The 21,712-nt window shown below is 45.5% G+C and overlaps 4 protein-coding genes across 7 annotated transcripts; 3 read left to right on the top strand and 1 right to left on the bottom strand.

Annotated features, from left to right (window-relative positions):
- Nucleotides 1-103: 103 nt before the first annotated feature.
- On the bottom strand, nt 104-21,699 carry LOC108093397 (protein WBSCR14 homolog). Of its 3 annotated transcripts, none has more exons than XM_017193419.2 (12): nt 21,608-21,699; nt 19,875-20,561; nt 17,438-17,544; nt 14,043-14,116; nt 12,259-12,375; nt 3,328-3,457; nt 3,183-3,269; nt 1,705-3,126; nt 1,043-1,646; nt 857-980; nt 524-653; nt 104-462 (listed from the first exon to the last, which is right to left on the bottom strand). In XM_017193419.2, exons 2-12 carry the CDS (start codon nt 20,372-20,374, stop codon nt 329-331), a joined length of 3,429 nt encoding a protein of 1,142 aa, XP_017048908.1. In that variant the 5' UTR covers nt 20,375-20,561; nt 21,608-21,699; the 3' UTR covers nt 104-328. The 3 variants fall into 3 exon arrangements, with proteins under 3 accessions (XP_017048908.1, XP_017048907.1, XP_017048905.1); XM_017193418.2 differs by having other exon boundaries at nt 21,581-21,684; XM_017193416.2 differs by lacking the exon at nt 21,608-21,699 and having other exon boundaries at nt 19,875-21,257.
- Nucleotides 3,989-5,443, top strand: LOC108093403 (gustatory and pheromone receptor 39a-like). The gene has a single exon (XM_017193433.1). It carries the CDS (start codon nt 4,349-4,351, stop codon nt 5,225-5,227), a length of 879 nt encoding a protein of 292 aa, XP_017048922.1. The 5' UTR covers nt 3,989-4,348; the 3' UTR covers nt 5,228-5,443.
- LOC108093401 (gustatory and pheromone receptor 39a-like) lies at nt 5,563-12,258 on the top strand. Of its 2 annotated transcripts, none has more exons than XM_017193430.1 (4): nt 5,563-6,468; nt 11,897-11,959; nt 12,018-12,107; nt 12,164-12,258. In XM_017193430.1, exons 1-4 carry the CDS (start codon nt 5,563-5,565, stop codon nt 12,248-12,250), a joined length of 1,146 nt encoding a protein of 381 aa, XP_017048919.1. In that variant the 3' UTR covers nt 12,251-12,258. The 2 variants fall into 2 exon arrangements, with proteins under 2 accessions (XP_017048919.1, XP_017048920.1); XM_017193431.1 differs by lacking the exon at nt 5,563-6,468 and adding an exon at nt 10,299-11,819.
- On the top strand, nt 8,020-9,462 carry LOC108093402 (gustatory and pheromone receptor 39a-like). Its single transcript, XM_017193432.1, has one exon. It carries the CDS (start codon nt 8,362-8,364, stop codon nt 9,304-9,306), a length of 945 nt encoding a protein of 314 aa, XP_017048921.1. The 5' UTR covers nt 8,020-8,361; the 3' UTR covers nt 9,307-9,462.
- Nucleotides 21,700-21,712: the final 13 nt, after the last annotated feature.

The raw sequence follows: 21,712 nt of genomic DNA on the forward strand, positions 1-21,712 counted from the left end.
TATATTTGAGAAGAAATTCTAGTTCAATATAACAACATAAAATGTTTTTTATTTCGAAATAACGAACCATTTTAGCATAAAGCACCCAGAAAATATATGCAGCTTAGGTCAAAACTTGTAAAATCGTCAGTTTATTTTACGCTTAAGTAAAAGATTGTAGGCACTAATTGCTGCTCTGCGTATCTCTCTATTGCCGGCTGCCAATCTCTAGTATAAAAATCTGCCTAATTTGCGATTTGTACAATTAGTGCTGCACAATTTGTTGGAGTTATATGTTAAATAAAGATTGAATTAAATAAATTCATATCACGGACATCAGCATCAACGGTTAGGGGCCATGTAGGTTGGGATGCTGGCCACTAGAAATCTGGAGGGCCTTGGCCACCTCCTCCTGCAACGTGCTTGGTGGATCTGACACAATGTCCGTGTGCATAGATAGGTACTTTAATTTATTCGTAACAGCTGCAAGCAAAGTGATATACTTAATATAAATTCTCAATTTGTTTGAAATAGGGTTTCTTACCGGGTCGCAGATCAATCAAGGAGCAATGCTGATCCACCCACAGGAAGGCGGTGCGACGAAGTTCGTCAAGGCTAGCGCTCGAGACTGTTGATGTGTAGGAGGCAAGTAAAGGCTCCAGAATGAGACCCAACTAAAAAATGAATCAAAATGTAATTAGTCATAATACCACTAGTGATTTGCTTTTCTAAAGTTAATTGCTTAATTAGTCTAATGATGATTTCTTCTATAAATTCTATAATTTTACTTGTCCCTCTTCTTCTTCATGTTTACAAAGGATTTATTTACTCGGCCTTCTACAATAAAGGTAATTTGTAAGGCTGTTCCTTTACTTACAATCCAAAACTTCCAGTCGTTCACCGTATTGTACCGCACATATATCTCGTATAGCTGCCTCACATGCTCCGTGCCCTGCCTGGTTACAGGCGCCCCATTTGCAGGCAGAATGGAGTGAAGGTGCCTGGCCAAAAGAGAGAAGGAGAGTTATTTGCTGAAATATGCACCAGTGCTCGATTTGCCTACGTCAGCGAGTTGTTCAGCTCGTCCCGCTCCATTCGCAGAGCCTCAATCTTGTCCTTCAGCACATTGCGCTCCTGGCGCAGCTGCTTTATGTGGTCCGCTCCCTTCTGCAGCATGGCCGCCTTGCTCAGCTTGGCGTTGGGGTTCTGCTGCAGCTGTGGGATGAGCGCGTGCAGAGTGTCGAACCCGTTCTTTATGTTGTACCGCCGCTTCTGCTCGGCGTGGATGTGGCCGGCCCGCCGCTGTGTGTCCCTAGGCTGATACTTGAGGCTGGCCGTGGGGGAGAGCGGGGAGTCCTGGGACTCGTGGAACGGCGAGTCAGGAGACAAGCTTAGGCTGTTGCTGCCCAGGTTAGCCGTAGTGGGCCCAAAGCTGTGCATCCTGCTTCCTCCTGGCGGGCTGTGCAACGCGGGGTTGATGGCCATGGGCAACGAGGAGGACTTCTTTGGTGAGTGTTGCTGCGTTGGCACCGGAACCGACAGCGGCGTTGTGACGTTGGCGTACAGGGCCGGAGACACGTTGCTGCTGTTGCTAGTGGTGGCTATGGCACTGGCGGCAGACGAGTTTGAGGGCGAACTGTTTGCCACCGCTGTTTGCAGGCGAGAATCTGAAATAGACTATGCTTTGGGGTTACTTTGCAGGTTTATGATTGACCAAGAACTCACTCGAAGTCAGCAACTGGGCCAGGGTGCTGTTAAGCATGGGGTCGCTGGTGGCCTGCTGCGCGGCCACCAGGTTGCTGCAGCTGTGCGAGCCCAACGAGGAGCTTCCCGCTCCAGCGGCAGCCACCACCGACGTGTGCTGCTGGTGCATCGAGTTGCTGCGCACCCGTGACTTGCCCTTGGCGTGGTACTTGGGCACAGCGAAGGGCTGCTCGTGGATGAGCTGTCGGCCGTCGGGCAGCTTGTTCAGCGAGACGTTCAGGGGCAAGCTATTTGAGCGATGGATTTCCTTTGGCAAAACGGTGTTCGGCGACACCCAGGTGGCTGTGCTGACAGTGGGCTGTTGTTGCTGCGGTTGCTGATGGCTTTGCTGCTGTTGCGGCTGCTGCAGCAAACTGGCCACGGTCGATTGGTGCAGTGTCTGCTGTGTGTTGCTGGCCTGCTGCTGGCGCGAAAGCTGCAGAAGTTGCTGAGTGCTCAGACCCAGGGGCAGCGACTGTTGCATCTGCGGGGGCTCCTGCTGCAAATAGCTCAGTTGCTGCTGCTGCTGCGGCAGCCGGGGAACATTGAGAAAGGTTCCCGTCGAGGCGGACTTCTTGAACTGCGGATAGGGCTTGTAGCCAATGGAGTTGTAGCCTCCGTCGTTCAGCAACGACAACACGTCAGCATGCAGGGGCTCGACCTTGACGTTCAGTTGCTGCTGATGCTGCTGCTGCTGCTGCTGCTGGTAGTTGTCTGAGTAACCGCTCATGAAACTTTGGTTGTTGAAGGCGTTCGCCTGCTGAGTCGGAAAATGTTGCTGTTGCGAGAGTTGCTGCTGCTGCTGCTGCGGCTGGTGCTGCTGCTGTTGTTGCTGTTGCTGGGATTGAAAGGAAGCCTGCAACACTACGCCGCCGACAACGTGCTGCTGCTGCTGGTTCTTTTGCTGCTCGGCCAGCATCTGCTGGTAGAGGTTGGTCTGGTGCAGCGTGGGCTGAGCCTTGTCGTAGTTGTGCGGCTCCCGCCGGAACGGCCGTTGAGTGCTTTTAGCCACGCGGCCGTTGATGATGCACCTATTGCTGCTGTTGTCGCCGACGCCGACAGCCCCGAAGTGCTTGCCGCCGTGCATCCTGGCGGGCATCGAGCTGGGGTCCCCGAGCAGTTGAGGATCGGTGGCCGGCTGCTGCACCTGTCTCGCCACCGAGAACCGCTGCTCCACCTCGCTGTACGACATGCTATTGATGGGAGTGTTGAGCTCCAGCATGCTTGCGTCCACATTCCCGGCGCCACCGTTGCTGCTGTTCACCACATCCATTACACTGTCGTTGCAGTAGAGCGTGTGGGGTGCCCCCACAATGGCCGACAGGCAGTACTCGTCGTTCTTGAGCATTTCGGCGTCGGTTCCCTCCTCTGGAACAGGTGGCAAGCGTGTGGTGGATATTAGGTCTGTGGGAAAAGAGTTCCGTTACCACTCAAGCTTCTTTGTGAAAGCGATTACCCACCTGAGAAGGTAATGTCGATGTCATCTAAATTCGGTTGCAACGGCCCCAAACTAGGTTGAATAAAGTCCGCGATGCCAGCGCCACGTGCTAATCATTGGAAGAAGGGTTAGGCATACGCTTCTTCTGTATAACAGGTGTCACCTACCAATTTCTCTGGAATCAGGAAACGGAAATGGAACATTTATAGCCGAGAACAAAGTGTCCGTTGTCCAGTCGTCTGGCATCAAGTTCCTATCGTTAAGCGGCGACCATTCCAGAAAGTCCAACTCGCTTTTCTGCAAGAAGGGTATCACAGGTAGAAGGTTATCGTTTGATTCTCAAAAGGCGATAGTGGTTGATGTTATGCTAGACACTTAAGTTTTGAATGGCTGTCATTCGGTATGGTCATGTGGTCTGCGTGGTACAACGACGGCAGCCATCAGCCTACCTCACAAAAAGGTTATAATACAAAATATACCTAATTTGATTTCCGAAGCTATTAATACAAATGTACCTATAAAGTTTCCCATAACCTTAAACCAATATTTTTTAAACCTCAATAACATAACTTTCTCGTCGACTGGAGATGATTTGTGTTAAGAGAATGCGGGAACGACAATTTCTGCTTTCTGACCCTACCCACCACTAAAAAAATGTAAGTTTTACCAGAGACCCAGCATTAAATGGACCTCATCATGCAAGTTAACTAATCGATTACACCCTAGACTGGTTCCCATCTTTCGCACTATTAAACATTTATCAACGTAATTAAAATCAAAAATCGAGGAACGCATAAATTAATAAATGATAAAGGGGTGACGCCAGGTAATGTTTTTGGATGTGAAATGCAAATAATAATCACAACTAACGAAATTTATTTTTCGCTGATTCTATAGACAAGTTAAAATTTTGGGACGTGACAATCGAAGTTTACTTAGAGTGCATTTCAAAAAAGTTTTTACCACTTAATGGGAATATAAATAATTCAATTTATTCTGCCTAAGTACGAGCCCTTATAAAAGAAAATATCTAGAAGCAATCATCATCAACGCTTAATGCTATGAGTGTTCCCATTGCACCCTACTCGGCAATTAGTTTAATTGAAATATTGACAGTCGTTAGATTGCTGATTTGTCAGTCAGTCGGGCGTTGGAAGTTGACTATTATAAACAGCACATGTACGCAGGATGAATCCGAAGCTCCTGTCCATCCTCCGATACCAACGCTACCTGGGGCTCACGGACCTGGACTTCTTCGATTCGCTGATGCTTTACAGGCTCCACAGCACCTGGCTTTCAATAGCGACTCAGCTTCTGGTCGTTGGGCTTTTCTTGTCAGCTTTAGTTGCCACCCTGGCCGAGTCTCTCTACTACATGGACACCCAGTCCCAGACCGGCAACACCTTCGACAACGCAGTGATGCTGGCCACCGCGGCCAGTCAACTGCTGGCCAACCTATGGTTCCGCTCGCAGCAGGAGGCGCAGGTGGCCCTACTCCAGCGGCTTTCCCAGCTGGCGCGGCGCTTCCAGTTCCAGTTTATGCCTCAAACCCGGTGTCTGGATCGCGTCTGGATGGCCGTGTGCCTCTTCTACGGGGCCATGGTGGCCGGCTTTAGTCCCCATTGGTTGACTGGCATGCAGCTTAGCCACGCAATCACTCTGCTGGGGTTCGCAGCTCGTTGCATTATCGCCAACTTCCAGATCACTTGCTACTGCGGCATGGTGCTAGTCCTGCAGGGACTGCTGCGTGCCCAGGTGGAGCAGCTGGAGGGTCTGCTGTCCAGCGCCTCCATCTCAACGGCAGACCTGGCCGGCTGTTTGAGGGCCCACGATGAGATTCTCCTGCTGGGCCAAGCGGAACTGGTGGCGGTGTACGGCGGAGTGCTGCTCTTTCTTTCCGTCTACCAGGCCATGCAGTGCGTGCTAATATTATACATCAGCAACTTGGAAGGGTTCAAATCGATCAACGAAATGTTTTTCATACTTGGCTGGATGGCTCCGATGGTATTCTACCTCGTCCTTCCCCTAGTCGTTAATGACGTACTTAACCAGGTGAGTTTACGTTAACGCTTGACTAACCATCTTGAAAAATCAACATAGCTTTTGGAGTCCTGTGTCCCGACCAACTAGCACTCCTCGCTTTATAAAGAATGAACCAAACTATGAAAACATGAGATAAAGTTAGATCGCATCGACCCCACATTGGTTGGGAATGTTCCACAGACTGTCCCAAGAAAAATATTAAGGGTATAAATATTTTTCGTTTGCCTCAGCTTCGTGGAAATGTATGGATCCAAAGTTTTCCCCCTGCGGGGTATCAAATCCAAATCTAGCTAATGTCGAGTTACCAGCAATGGTATCAACTGAACCAAGTTCACTTTACCGATAGACAGTGATTCGCGATGGACGACCAACTGGGGGAACTAAGCGCCTACTACCGCCTTTGTCGGTACCTGGGCATATTCTGCATCGACTATATTCCCACCAAAAAGAGATTCTTACTGCGGCGCAGCCTCATCTGCTATGTGGTGCACCTCGCCCTGCAGGCCTACTTGGTAGGCTGCATGGTCGTCATGGTCTTATTCTGGCGAAAATGCTTCAAGAGCGAGCTGACCAAGACCGGCAACCACTTCGACCGGCTGGTGATGGTGATTGCACTGGGTATTCTGGTGGTCCAGAACGCCTGGCTTATTTGGCTGCAGGCCCCGCATCTACGGATCGTCCGGCGCATTGAGCTCTACCGGAGGAAGCACCTAGGCCATGTGCAGCTCTTGCTGCCCAAGCGCCTGCTCTGGCTAATCGTGGTCACGAACCTGATATACGTGGGTAACTTTATCAAGACGTGTGTGCTTGAGTGGCTGTCGGATGCTCCGCGACTCTTTGTTGTAACCTCACTCGGATTCCCCCTGCGATACCTCGTCACCAGTCTCACGATGGGCACCTACTTCTGCATGGTGCACATCCTGCGCCTGGTGCTCAGCTGGAACCAGTCCCAGATCACTGCGATCGTCGATCAGTCCGGAGACCGCAAGAAGGGCAGTGCCCTCTCCCTTCGCTTGCGGGGATGCCTGGAGCTGCACGACCGAGTGGTGCTTCTCTGCAACGACGAGATTAGTCTCGTCTACGGGTTCATCGTGTGGCTGTCGTGGGTGTTCGCCTCGCTGGACGTAACTGGAGTCATTTATCTGACTATGGTCATCCAAAGTGATAGGTCACCCGTTCTTAAGTGTGTGACGAATATTGTCTGGCTTTCTCCGACCCTGATGACCTGTGCGGCTAGTTTTATAAGCAACCGCGTCAGCATACAGGTACGTACAAGGAGAACGTGTCTCTTAAGTGATCCATTCGGGTTTGAATAACATATCTATCAATGGTTTACAGCAATCGTAAAGACCTTAATATATAATAGTATAAAGCAGGGTAATCAATCGGTAACCCTTCCATTTAAAATACATTTCCGTTGGTCCGATTATCCTGCCTTTATGTTTAAGGACAACGTATTTTGAATTCCTTTAATCATTTCCCGATTATCCCATGCTATCTGGCAAAGACACAATGGTATTATTGAAACCGAAAGATAAGATAAGACATCCAATAAATTGTACATCTTTTTCGAACGACATTAATAGTTTCGAAGAGCGCGTGTGAATCAACGGCTGTCACTAGCCTTTTCTGCTGTAGCTGCAATCTGTATCTCAATAACTATTGATTATTCAATAAACTAGCTACGCTATCCCTTGAGCTTCCGTTCGTCAGTTGGTGGTGTTCCGTCATGACTCTCGGTGTCGAGCTGCGGGTGTATTTGCTAACGTTCAAGTTCCTCGGACTGCTCTGCATCACCCACGACTATCACGGTGATTACAGATCGCACTCGTCCAAGAAAGGTGGCATCCTCTCCCTGGTGGCACTGCTAGGCTCTCAGTGTCTGTCCCTTGGGGCGCTGGGTAACGTGATGATGGGGCCTGGAGAGTACATGCTGCCCGTGTACGGCCAAGTGGGAAACACGTACTTTGTGGCCAACTATGGCTTAGCCTGCTTAACCACAAGTCTCATCCACCTGTACTTCTATGTGCGTCGTGACCGACTGATGGCACTGATCTCGTTGTTACTGCAACATAACCGCCAGGACCTCCAGAATCGGCACGCCTCGGAGTTCGCAGGGATCTACGCTGTGTACGCCAGCCAAGTCCTTCTCTGCGGCCTGCTGCAGAGCAAGGCGTTTGGCCACTCCGGAATGGAAGGTTGGAAGGCGGTCCTGCTAACTGCAATCTCCACCTACAGCTTCATGCTGACCGGTCTGGTCGTAGCCTTTCACTACTGCTTGGTACGGATCTCGGCTAGCCTGATCCTCCTCTACAACCAAGACCTTTCAAGAGCAGTCCACACCAGCCAGGAATCAGGCTCCATTTGCGGCCTTCGCCTGCGTCAGCGCAGTCGGCTGCTGTGCGTTTGCAGCCAGCGATTGAGCTCCGACTTCGGCCTTGTGCAGGTGCTTCTGATGGCCTTCCTACTCTTCTCAGCGCCGGCCGCTCCTTTCTTTCTGATCACGATTGTTTTCGAGATCGACGCGAGTCACGCGGGAAGGCAGTACTTGTGGCACGCACTGGCCACCACGCTCCTGTGGAACCTGCCCATCATGGTGGCCATCCTGATGACGCTGCGCACCGACGTAGTGGGCAAAGAGGTGAGCTCAGATGTCTTCTAGACCCCACCGTCAGCTTTTATACTTATTGAAAAACTAGCAGGTAGAGTTACTAGGTGCAGGTCTTAACAACAGCATGGCTTAGGAGGTGGTGTTGTAACTTTACAAATTTAACTTTATTAAAAGAGAGTTTTGTTATTAAAAACAGCAGTCGAGTTAAGGACCAAATTGCGCAGTTTGGAAATAAGTTTGTATGAAAAATATCAGCCAAGATAAGAGAGGTTTGTAATCTCACAATTTCCACTAAAGCTATTTAATAAGAAACTTAGCTTGGGAAGGGAAACGTATTATTGGAACGCTAAATAAATGTGTAGGCGGAACATTTTAATCCATTAGGGGACTTTTCCCCAACAAAGATGGGCAAACATTGACCCAATGGAGTTGTTTCATAGTCGACTTGCCCTGTCCCTGAGGGCCTGCATTAGAAAGCCATTACATTTTCTGTGAAAACATCAAAGGATAGTACGACTTATAAAATTAGTTGACTGACGCGGGTCAAATGTCGCGCAACGCGTTCAAGGAGTTGAGGGTTCAGCTCCGAACCATGCGGTGGCTTGGTGTCCTGCGGTTCAGCATCAACTTTGAGAAGAGCTTGGTTCGGGAAGACGCTTTCGAGCAGCGCTGTTCCTGGCTGTATTTGGTGGCCGTGCTGGGCATCACCTGCAGCCTAATCGTCTATAGCTTCTATTTCCCGGGCCACTTTGTCATAGGCAGGCACAACAGCACGGGCAACTGCTATGCCCTGATCAACTTTAGGTCCTGCTGCGTGGTAACTCTGCTGGTCTACATCCAGCTCTACATGCGGCGGTGCCGCTTTGCCAGCCTTTTGCAGTCGATGCTACGGTGCAACCGAATCTACGAGAGCAGCAGGGGAGCGTTGTCGTCGGTGTTCCCCTATTTCCTGCACCTAACCCTGTTCCTGGCCTGCATGCTGAACTACGCGTATGGATACTGGGCGGCAGGCGTTCGCTTGGCCACGATTCCCATATACCTTCTGCAGTACGGGTTTTCCTATCTCGTTCTTGGCCAGCTAGTTGTCCTATTCGTCCATTGTCAGCGAATTCTGCTCTCGACCTTAGAGCACTACAATCAACTATTCCTTAAAGGACTTGAGTCGTGCAAAGAGAGCTGCGTATTTTATGAAATCTTTCGCAAGTACAATCAAGTTATGTGGCTAAGCCATGAGGAGGTAAACCAATGCTTCGGCATGCTGCTACTTCCCATAACCGGGTTTATTCTGCTGATAACCCCCGCCGGACCTTTCTACCTGGTGTCCACTATCTTCGAAGGCCGACATATGCAGAACTGGCGTTTTGTCTTTATGTCGTCAACTGCTGTATTTTGGAGCCTGCCCTGGGTGGCTCTGTTAGTGTTGGCCATGGGTATGAACGGTATTCAGAAGGAGGTGAGTAACTTGTTATACCCATTTAAAAGAATAACATAACTGGACTAGGACGGAAGCTTTCTATACCATTGAAGACATTAAGGGGTTATCCTACCCCTGACCTTTTAAAAAATTCATTTTTTTCAAAATTTTTTATATAATAGTAAAAAGTGTAAGGAATGTTGTCCGAAAATTTCAAGTCGATCGGAGGAAAACTGTAGGAATGAGGGAAATTTAAAGCGCCGTTTTTCCAGAATGTTTCAAAGGGTTTGAAACTTTGAACGCGTTTTTCTCGAAACGACTTTTTCAAAGTCGGTAGTCAAATTTTCTCGAAAACTATTGCACCGATCGACTTCTCCTTTTGCACACTTCTTTTAGACATGTTTTTCTCGTATTTGAACGAAGGATTTTTTTTTTGGTCAAATAGAACTTATTTTATAGGACGAAATATGGTCAAAATGTATGCAAAAAACGTAATTTTTTATAAAAAACGTTGTAAAAAATTCAATTTTTAATTTAAAAAAAAATCCTTCGTTCAAACACGAGTCAGACACATACACTTAAAGAAAAATTTTGGATTTTTGATTTCAGATGAAAATTGGCGGAGAAAATTTGACTACCGCCAGGGTACTATTTTTGATGGGGTCAACTTTCAGGCATTCTCATTCGCTCATTTTTTAATATTTTCTTTTCAAAATTTTACAGATTATAGTTGAAGCATTATATATTCATATTCAATAAACAAAAATTGTAAGAATATCCCAGGAGCTTTGAAAAAAATTCACGAAAATAGGCCCTTTTTTTGGGCCTCCAGGGTAGGATTACCCCTTAAGTTCAAATGAGAATGGAGTTTAGGTTCTGCAAACCTGGTTACGTTTTTTTTGCTACACGGATTTGTCCTATTGAAGCCCCGATACTTTCAGAGTCAGCTATGGGGATTTCCGTGTGAGCTTTAAAATATTTACTTATATACTCTACCGCTTATTAACAGTTCTTCAAATTTTTAATAAAAGGATACTTTGTTATTGTATTCAGAGATCATGCATCTTGAGAACAGCTAACTAAGGATAAACAAACAAGTTTTTTAAAGTAACCCTTTTCGAACAGCCTAAGCAGGTTAGGTAGATTTCTATGCATAGGTATAGTTTATTAACTGGGTGTGTTTAAAATTTAAAGTCCAAGCTTTCAACTTTCACAAGTTATCAAATGAAACTGTTTAGTACAAGTCGTAATACATGCTCCATTCTCGATCTAACTTCTAAAGGTTGAATACATCGTTAGTACTGCCCTTTTCGTCCCTTTAATCTGCTAGTCAGTCGCTTAACTTTGAAATATTTCAAAAACCCAATAATAGATGAATATTTTCACTGTACGACCAAATCATAGAACAAATTTTTCGCTTGGCCATCAGGAAAGCAAACAAGAAATATTGATTGTTCATCGCTTCGAAAGGGATTATTCCACCAAGAGACTGCCTGAAGTTCAAGGGCTTAAAGCTACAAAACAAGGGGATGTTCTAGTCAATGTATCATGGCAGGAGTCACCGAAAGAAGTGGGGTCCAATTTAATTAGTTGCGGCCATCAGGGCCAATCAATTACCGTGAAAATATTGACTTTTCCCTATCGGGCAAGTAAGCAATGAAACCGGATACCCGCCCGGTGGATTGGTCAGTTCGCAGAGACCCCTAGACAGCACAATGTCCCACGTCTGCCGAGACCTTCGACTGTACCTCCGCTTGCTGCACCTAATGGGCATGATGTGCTGGCGCTTCGATCCGGAGCACTGTCAGCTCCTGGACTCGCCTGGCCTCGACCGCTATGCCCTGGTTTATGCGGCCTTCGTTCTGGTCGCCAGCACGGGCTGCTTCGCCTTCGCCCACCTGCAGCCCCACCGCTTCCACATAGCCATCTACAACCGGACGGGCAACGTCTACGAGACCGTCATCTTTCGAAGCACGTGCCTGGTGCTCGTGCTGCTCTACGTGCTCCTCTACGTGCGGCGGCACCGGCACAGAAGCCTGGTGCAGCACCTGTTGCGCCTCAACAGGCGGTGCGTCGACAGCAGCACGGACCGCCAGTTCCTGCACAACCTCCTCCTCTACGGCGTGCTCACCGCGGTCTGCTGCGGCAACTACTTCCACGGCTACAGTCGCGCAGGACTGGCCGCGCTCCCGCTGGCTTTATGCCTGGTGGTCTACACCTACGCCTACTCGGTGCTTTGCCTGCTGCTGGTGTTCTTCGTCTGCCTCAAGCAGGTCATGGCCGCCGGCCTGACGCACTTCAACCAGCAGCTGGGCCAGGGCGCGTTGCTCCCCGCCCTCCGGGGCAGGCAGCAGATTGTGGAGGTGTGCGGCGGGGAGCTGAACGCCTGCTTCGGCCCGCTCATGCTGCCCATTGTGGCCCTGGTGCTGCTGATGGCGCCTGCAGGGCCCTTCTACCTTATCAGCACCGTGCTGGAGGGCAAGTTCGGTCCGCACGGCGGGCTCGCGATGCTTCTGACCTCCTCCATCTGGGACGCACCCTGGATGGTTATGTTGGTTCTTATGCTGCGCACGAACGGCATTGCGGTGGAAGTGAGTTCAGGGAATAGTCTTGTAGAAATACGCGCAGATTTGTGGTAGTGACACCAGACCTTTACTCTGTTTTGCAGGCGAACAAGACCGCAAAGATATTGGCTAAAGTACCCAGGACCGGAACTGGATTGGATAGGATGGTAAGTCGACTCTGTGCAATTCGAATAATACTTTTACTCAGTACAATATTTTTCACAGATTGACAAGTTTCTGCTCAAGAACCTGAGGCAACAGCCCATTTTAACGGCCTTCGGCTTCTTCGCCTTGGACAAGAGCACTTTGTTCAAGGTAAGCTAGTTTGAATCCATAGCACTCACTATTTAACAAGTTTTCCTTCGAAACAGCTATTTACAGCGATCTTTACGTACATGGTAATTCTGGTACAGTTCAAGGAAATGGAAAACTCTACAAAGGCCATTGGAAAGGTTTAATGACTTACCGAATCGTACGTTAAGCAGCCCGTAGCCTTCGATCTATAGTTTCTGCGCCATTTTCTGTACTCAGCTTTGATTACAGCTGAATGACGTTTCCAGTACTTGCCTTCAAGAACAACAGTCTGTGTGGGGTAGAAGAGAAAGATAAAGCGGGATGAGAGGCGTGTTTACAAAGAAACCTTGTTAATTTCCTAATCAAGAGCAAATATATACTGTGTGTTTTAACTTAATAATGATTGTTCGTAATCTAAATGCCAGCCGAGATAACGGGGGAGAGGTAATATTCCGGAGAGTGCTCCATATTTTGCGCACTTCATTACTGATTCAAATTGTCACTTTCCTTTGCATAAGCTATTCCCCATAAGCTAGGATAGAAACCTAATGGCCTTATTAACTAAGAGATTTTCTGAGTTTACAATCGGTTTTAAAAAACATATTTTCTTGATTTTTCACTTCCTAACTGCATCTTTTCGATTAGTCGCACCTTTTCGTTAAGGTCAATACAGTGCCCATTTCACTCAAATGGACAATAGGAACCGAATTTGAATAACTTTCAGCTATTACAGTAGTTGGTGTTTCGAAACTGAATCACGTTCGTAATCTTAAAGTGTCAGGCTTAAAACTGTATTGCCTCCAGCGAAAGTTGCCAAACGATAAGTGCACCGATTATATATTGTGGTACTTCAATTGAATCTCGGTCTATAAATACCGCTGCCCCGACAATAGGTTAATGACAGCTAAAAATAACACCACCACAAGTCGCCGCTCTTATCACGTGCAGCTGGAGAGAGTTTGGCAGAAAGAAGATGGTAAAACCAGGGCACTCCAGGGGTCCAGTCCGTATCTCTCGCCGAATTCGATGGCGCACGACAATCGCGCGCTGATCACGCCGCAATCGAGTGGTGTCCTCCCTTGGGGAGCACCGTCACTCGCGGACAGTAAAGTGTTCGGCGATTGCTAAATGAGGATATCTCGGCCAACCATTCCAGGCGTGCGCCACTTCTCGCAGGTAATTCCAACTCTATGACGCGCATGCGAGTGGTGGTCCGATGTGGACTGCCCCATGGCGATTCGAGTGGCCCCGTTATTTAGTCAATGACTAAGGCTCTATTTACAACTGATTTTTGATTTCATCAATTTACAAATTTTTTTTTCTGTCTATTTTCTTTATTGAGCCCTCAGCTAATGTAAATAAACCAAATAATAACCTCTGCAATGGTATACAAACTTTAATAGCCTGTGCTTCAGTAAAAAATTTGATTTAATAATTTCGTAATTAAAGCGTAAGTCATTAAAATTTACTTATATAAACTGAAAGGAAAGCAACTATGTGCTTTTATAGAATAAAATTAGGGGTCCGATCAGACAGAAGAACAGACGTACAGACGTATTTCGATTCAGATTGTGATGCTGATCAGGAACAAATATACTTTATGGGGTCTGAGGTGTCTCCTTCACTGCGTTGCAAACTTCTGGCAAAAATTATAATACCCTTTTGCTCTGCAAGGGTATAACAATAACAATAATGGTTGATGACCACAAGGGCGAGCCGCAGCTAGCATCCTTTCTTGCTTAACTTGTCTTTAAAATATTTTTTTAGAACTTCCGAATAAACGTCAAGATAATTAAACAAATTTAACGATCTAATGTACACAAATTAAATGGCACTTATCAATTTTAATTTCTTTCCCGTAAAGGACAAATAGTGTATAATTGGTCATTACACGTGTCCTAATTTTGTATCAGGTCGTTCGCATCTCAGCCATATTTTATATTTGGTGGTACTTACTTGAGGATTACTATGTATGTCAACGTCCAGCGGCGATGCGAATTGACACACCGGGGTTCTGCGCTTTTGTATGACTGCAAAAATGGAAAACACACAAATACTGTTTAGTATGGAAAACATAAAAAAAGCAACGAGAGTGATAAGATTCTAGGCAGAGATAGATAGAGATAGCGAGTTCCCCGAGATGACAACAGTTGCTAGAAACACGTGTGACTGCCCAAGTGGCTCTTCCCAACAATTATCTCGGAGAGCTGTGACGTTCCTGACAATTTTACCACACAGCAAATAGATCTTAGATCTTAACTAAATCCCGTACACATGTAGGCACTACAAGTACCGTAGAGTAAAACAAGAAAGGAAGCTAGCTTCGGCAAGCCGAAGCTTATATACCCTTGCAGTCATCAAATATGTAGAACAAAACGCATAAAAGCTAGACAACATCGAAGCTAAGACGATTTTTCTATTCATTTTCCATATTTTCGACTATAGATCATATGGGAGCTATATGATATAATTGTCCGATTTTGATCAAATTTAATTCGCAATTCAAGAGTTGTAAGAAAACTCTATATTCCAAAAATCGTACTTGTCTGATGAAAAACAACGATGTTATAATTTTATTTCCGTTATTTCTATATAGATTTTTCGATCTTTTCTATGGCAGCTCTAAGATATAGTTGACCGATTTTTATGAAACTTTTTTCTCAATATAAACGTTGTTAAAAAACTTGATATTCAAAAAATCATGCTCGTGGGATAAAAAACAACGATGTTATCAATTTATTTCCATTAATTCTATATATAATTTTCGATCTCTCCTATGGCAGCTAAATGATAGTTATCCGATTTTGATAAAATTTAATCCGAAATTCAATAATAGTTAGAAAACGCCGTCTGGAAGAAATCTAGTCGATCTGATCAAAAACAACGGCATAAGAATCCGATATAGTCGCCCGATCCGGCCCGTTCCGAATTATATACTGCGTGCAACAACTACACAACTTTTGGGAAAGTTTCAGCAAGATAGCTTTAAAACTGAGAGACTAGTTTAAAGAGAAACAGACAGACGGACAGACGTATAGACGAATTTCTGATCAAGAATAGATATACTTTATGGGGCTGTGGTGTCTCCTTCAGTGCGTTGCAAACTTCTGACTGAATTTATAATACCCTCTAGCTCTGCAAGGGTATAAAAATAAAATGTTACCGACAAAGGTAATGTTCTTAGTTTTGGTGCAGAGAAATTCATAGTTATATTATTGAACATCTTTTGGGGCTCCAAATGTCAAAATTTATAGAATAATTAAAGTGCTAATGATTTTGGTCTTCAATGGCTTCCTGTTGCGGAACTTAAAAAATGAGCGACGTTGTTGAATCTAAGGGTATTTTTGTGGTTTACTAACGGTTTTCCTGATAACGCTAAGATCGTTTATTTTTAGAAACACCCTTATAAGCGGTAGAATTTTTCCACAGACAGTTATAATTTGATAACAACGATGACTGCTAAGAATGTCCAAAAATATGGTGCCTCGACTTGGCCCGTCAGCACCAACAATACGACTTGAGAGATAAAACAGGCAAATCAAGGCGGAAGATTAATCTTGCAAATTAATCGAATTCATTAGGAAGTCGTGCTACACCGTTTAAAATACTCTTTTGAACGACGTGGCCACAACAGAGATTCGAGTGTATAAGATGTCAATAGGGTTACATAACAATTGGAATTTATATTTTCGGCACTCCAAGGCTGCCGAGGAACAGCACAATTGCGGATGTCAAAGTTCTAGTTTCAAGGTAGAGCAATTTAGTGCCTCATCCACACATGTTAATTTGGTTCTTATAAGTAAACATGAAATTTTCCATTGCCTTTGTCTCCGATCCGTTGTCGTCCGCATCTAGGAGAGCGAGGAGATAATCACTGCCCTCGCGGTGGCTTGTAACGCAGCGCTGCCACCCTCCCACTCGCTCCCACTCGGATGATGTAACGGAAACTTTTGAGGCGGTATCAGCAGCAACAGCAGCAGCTGAAGCGGTAGCAGACGGTCAGCCGGCTGGCCGATTGGCTCGCGACTCTGCTGGGCTGCCTAAGCATATAATTTACTTGTCATTGCTGCTGCCTATGACGAGGTGCTAATCAAAGGGGCACTCGAGACTGCGCCACACTCCTGTCCGCGGCTGAAGTGCGCGGGAAAACTCCGAGCCCGTCTAGACGAGCGAGCAGGCGGTCACTGCGAAGAAGCAACGCCCAAAGAGGCCAGTCACCGCCGCCGGAATCCAATGCTTTAGCTTTGAATTGAATTAAGCGCCAGCAGGCCAAAAACAAAATCCACGAAACCCAAATGACAGTCGCCGAGGTCCAGACTCTGATAAGGGCCAGCGGCACAGCCGACCAAAAACATGATAAGAGCGCGGAGTGGCGAGGGCGGCAAAAAGAGCCGACGATGCCCGCCTGGCAACGCCAAGTCACCCGATTCACCATCCAGCCAGCCAGCCGGGAATCGTGTCTGGGATCTGCCCGAAACCAGATGACAACCCTTACCGAAGATTTGCTACCCAGCCAAAAGTGTGCTTTAAATGCTTCCGATTCCCCTTCGGGGGTTTTTTGCTGCACGTGCCTCACTTTTCAAGGAAATAAACATCAAATTGACGTATAATTTGTTCGGAATATTTTACCAATGCCAATTGCGGCCAATCAGATCCGCTCAATGCCAATAACATGTGGAAAACCTCTACAAAGTACGAATCCCAAGAGCCCTAAGCAAATAAACAATACGGGCTCCTATCAGATTCTTTGTACACGGTAGAACCAATTAATAACTCAGCCTGATTAGATATTTGAGAAAATCTTTTAAAATCTTCTTTTAATTCCAATCATCGTGTAAAACCAGACTAAAAGCTCATTTATTTAAGAAAAAACTTTTTTGTTTTTGTGAGATATTATATAAATGTCCTCCGATATTTTCTCGCATTTTGTTTAAATTAATGCCAACGTTAGACTTTTAGTTATAATAAAAAAAGCCGTTGAATAATTTTTTTTTAATAAATTAGATTTTAATGCACTTTTGGAAGTTAAATATGATTGCCCTTGTTTAATTGAATGTAATCAATCGTTGTTTTAGGGTCCTAAAAGCATTACTTCTGTTTAGAGTGCCTCGGCATCAAGATATGTTGTTATATTTATTGGTATACTTGGTCAATACTTTTTATTTTGCGAGTGTTCCTAAAGAATTCACTCTGCTTTAATTCGAGTAACTCGACTTGTGCTTCGGCTTGCCAAATCTATCTTCCTTGCTTGATTTTGAAAACATTATTTTTTGCGCTCAAGATTTGCAAAATACATACATTCTTAGATAAACTGCCCCTACTCTCTTGTTAAAGCTAAGATTATTACTCACATTGCATGTGCCAGCAACGCCAAATGACATTGTTTAGACGGATTTTGTCCTTCCAACGAAGTCGAACTCCTTTGAAATGATTCCATTTGGGAGATGTGAGTTTTTGACTGAAAATACGAAAGTTGTGTTATTTAAAAGTTAACTCAAGCTATAGAACAAATTTGTAAGCACGGGTGGAAAAAACTATATCGAGGAGGGAATGAGGTAAACTACGTATTGGTTCTGAACATTACCCAAACTTTTTCCTATTATCTCTGTTGTAATCTCGATCGTTGTGTCAATATTATCAGTCTATAATAAACACATCGAATTGTTTATAAATATTATAGCAACACGCAGATTGTGATCTAAAAATACTCGGACCTCTAACCCCAAACAAGCCACAATCTGTAAAATCTGCCTATATATGCACAGCTGTACATATATTCTGCCACTTTGCCTCATTCCTAATGAAGAGTTTTTAGTGATGTCGAATTATGTAATATCGAACTAAGCTAAAAACAATTAATAAATACATATCAAGGTGAATGATTATACGTATAATAAACAATAAGAATCAATTGATACGCAATGTGTTCCACTGTTGATTCATTATTGTTGTTAGAACAAAAAGACACTTCATAAATAGCATTATTTTTTTCTACGTAGCTGGTGATTCATTCAAATATATTGGACTAACATTAGATAAATACCTGCCGTTTGTTGCTATTCTCAAACAGAACCTTTCAAATGAGAACTATATTGCACAACCTGGCACTCGAAAGCAGTTTAACAACATTTTCATGTGGGGGAGCCCCTTCACAGAAGAATTTAGATATTGCTTTATCTAGTGACGTAGCTGTTTGAACGTGATTAACTTCCTATAGTTTCCGTACAGTGGGTCACAACTTATTTGAACCCCTGAATTTTAACAGCCTCTAAAACTCCAAATCAAAAATTAACATATTTCTTAATTTGCAAAAAACTTTTAAAAGTGTTTAAATTGTCCTCTTTTTTTGCGGTTGTAACTAAATCAACAAATTAACGTAAAATTCGGATTTAAAAATTGTATCTGGTTTACTCAAATAAACTGAAGTAAAGTTAGAAGCAAAAAAAGTCTTGTAGAGGAAAACTAGACTTTTGTTTAAGGATTTTTTGTTACGATGGTTCCAAAGAGTTTCTTGTGATATTTGACTGAAATCGTAATACCCTCCAACAGGGCATAAAAATGGAAGTATGCAGTGCACCCTTTTGGATAACAACCATTTTAATCCTACATTTACATATGTGTTGTTAATAGACTAAATTCAAGTTCTCAAACTAAGGAACATTAATAAGCTGTTTTAAAAATATAATATAGTTTGGAGAAGCCAACGCCTACTATGAAAGTATATCTTAACAACAAAATTACATATACGTTTGGGTTTATCAATTTCAATTGAATTGGTATACCAACGAAATTTATTTATATGAAAGATGTTTTTAAATCTGTGCAGTGGGCATACTTATATCTCGAGATACAATTCTTTGAACAGAAATGGCATAAAAATGTGGAAGTGCACAGTTTATTTGCACAGTTTAAAAAAAATAAGGATAACAACTACCTATGTATTTAAATACCTTAACAAAATTTGACTAAACACAATAGTACTCTTTATTGTTTTTATTAATAAACGTACCTACATAATTAGCAGCACTTAACACTAATTAAAGTTGGGGCATCAACTGATAGTATCATATGTATTGTTTTTTTAGTGCTCTTAGAGTTGATAGTGTCAACACAATATATTTGTAGTGCCAACAATAATGCGTCCATATATTCAGAATCTGTTTTGTGCCCAATGCAACGCAAAGGTGCACAAACAGAGGAAAGTAAAGGTGTTTATCTTTGGGATGCATAAAATGTTGTGACTCTGTTCATTTTGCAAATCCCAATAATATTTTTATTGTTTATTCCCTATTTTAAAAACTACAAAAAAAAGACCTTCCTCAAGTTAGACTAATTCTTTATTATTATTTAATATCCTTGTTACTTAATTTCCAAATCTTTAGCTGGTCAGTTTGTTTCGCCAGTAAGAACAGACAAATAGCCAGCCACTTCAGAAATTGGTGGTTTGGAATCATTCTGATATCGCTGTAGCAATATTTTGATATTTTTTCGTGATGATTACGCTACGTTTGCAGAAATGGGAAACGTACCACCCGTAAGAAGGGGAAAGAGAGGTGAGAGAGGAAAACAAGCGATTGAGGCAAAGTTGGGTCCAAAGTAACCCGAGCAACATGTGCCGCGATTATGCGACCGAAGCGGTCCAAGCTTTTGGGTTGCTGGATTTCGTTGGCCAGTTTGGCGTTATCACGCTCGGAGCGCGTGAACAAGCGGGAAACTGTATTCCATAGCTCGTCGCTGAACGGCTGCCGCTCTTTAAGGCAGTTGGCCGTGTGGGACTCTGCAACTCACCTGTAGGCCAGATTCATGCACTTGAAGAGCTTGGTAAGCGAGGTCTCGATCTCTAGGTGCGATGCCACCATGCTCATGCTGCTCTCGTCGCCCTCCTGGTCCATGGGGCTGAAGTGGGCCACCGTCTGAGGCACGTACAGCTGGACGTCGCGGCACGTGTTGGCCGGCTCGCCCGGCTTGCCTAGCTCGGGATCCTCGGGGTCCAGCATCTTCACCTCACCGTCGTCCTCGAGGTCGTCCTGCGCCTCCTCAGCTTCGAAGTGCGAGACCATGAACTGTCCGGAGTGGATGGACTCGCGCTCCGCCTTCAGCAGGTCCGCCGTGGACTCAGCGGGGCATGCCGGCGCGACCGCTCCTGCTCCGTACTGCAGGTGAGGGAAGTTGTGGGGCAGCGACAGTGTCTGCGGTTGCTGCTGCTGCAGCTGGGGCAGCTGGTGCTGCTGTTGGTGGGGAAACATTTGGCTTGTGCGTTGGAATCCTTCGTATTTATTCAGCATCATTTTCACCGAGTGCCGGGGGATGCCTATGCAAATTCTTCACTCGTGCGCTCGAAACAGTTTGGCGTTCACAGTTTTAGCTGCTGGTGACGCGGCACATTTAATGGTTTTTTAATGTCTCTGGCGCAGCAATGGCAATTAAATGCTGGTGCTGGCCCTTCTTCCGCGGGGCTGGGGATTTTCCATAGCTCTGTAAACGAATACGCGGGTCAAACGATTTGTAAACGAAGCCTAGGATTTGTTGCGTGTTTAGCACGTTTAATAATACTTTAGAGATCTGGTGTTTCTTAAGTTCTCCTAATCAAATCGCTAATTGCAGCGCTTCTTGAATTGATTGAGGCTTAGCGCGGTGTCAGTATTTGATTTGTTTACTACGCTCGACACCTCGAGCTTTTCGCCATCGACACCTGTCCGATTGGCGCTTTTTCCGGAGCTTCTCTACTGGCAAACACGCCCCGCTTTTGCCGTTATTTTAATGCGTCACAAAGCACAATAATAACAATAATCGCACACACACGCGCGCGTACAAGGGCGGACTACTGGGGGTGGCGAGGGTACGGACGTCAGAGCGAGACGTCAGCGGCCGCGCTCCTTGCCCCGACGTGGAAAAGCCAACTATACGTCCGAAGAACGTTCGCAGCACACGCGGCTCGGTTGGTGGTCAGCGGACCTGCGGAACTTGCTAAGGCCAGTAGAACGAGCGGTTCCCTTCCACGAACGGAACTGATCGAAGAACGAAGCTGCGACCCAAGCGAAACCTGTGCGCGCACACAGTCAAAACATTGAACAGCTGACGCGCTCTGCCTCTCTCTCTCGCTCCCTCTGCTTATCAGCATGAGCACTGCGGGCACTAGGGGAATGTGTGTGTGGAGATACTAGGGAACGATGCTATTCAACCTTCCCCTTCCTTTCCACCGGATTCTTCGTGGGCGGAGCACCTAAGCAATTTACGGATGCGGCGATTTGCTCGGTCGCATTCGACCTTGCCACTTGCCGATGCACTCCACGAGCAGCTCCGCGTTTGCACTTTTGACCTCTGGCCGCGCTGCCCCCGTGTTCCTTACTTCCGTGCCCACTCACAAGCACGCACACAAGCGCGAAGCGTTGGGGGCACAACTGCAGCTGCCCCCAAAAGCACGAAGCAAAAACAAAAACCGAGCAGTTCGCCCATACGACAGATTCCCACCGACGACGCACACACGCGCGTACCTCAAAGCTGCTACGTAGTTTAATTACAATTTAGCTCGGATTAACTCAAAGCGATGAGCGAGCCCTCGCCCTCCCTCCAGGGTTGTCAAGCGATCGCCAGCTCTGATAAACAGAGTGACTGCCTAAAAATGG

Source organism: Drosophila ficusphila, unplaced genomic scaffold (genome assembly GCF_018152265.1).
Source record: "Drosophila ficusphila isolate 14025-0441.05 unplaced genomic scaffold, ASM1815226v1 contig_636, whole genome shotgun sequence".
Classification (NCBI taxonomy): domain Eukaryota; kingdom Metazoa; phylum Arthropoda; class Insecta; order Diptera; family Drosophilidae; genus Drosophila; species Drosophila ficusphila.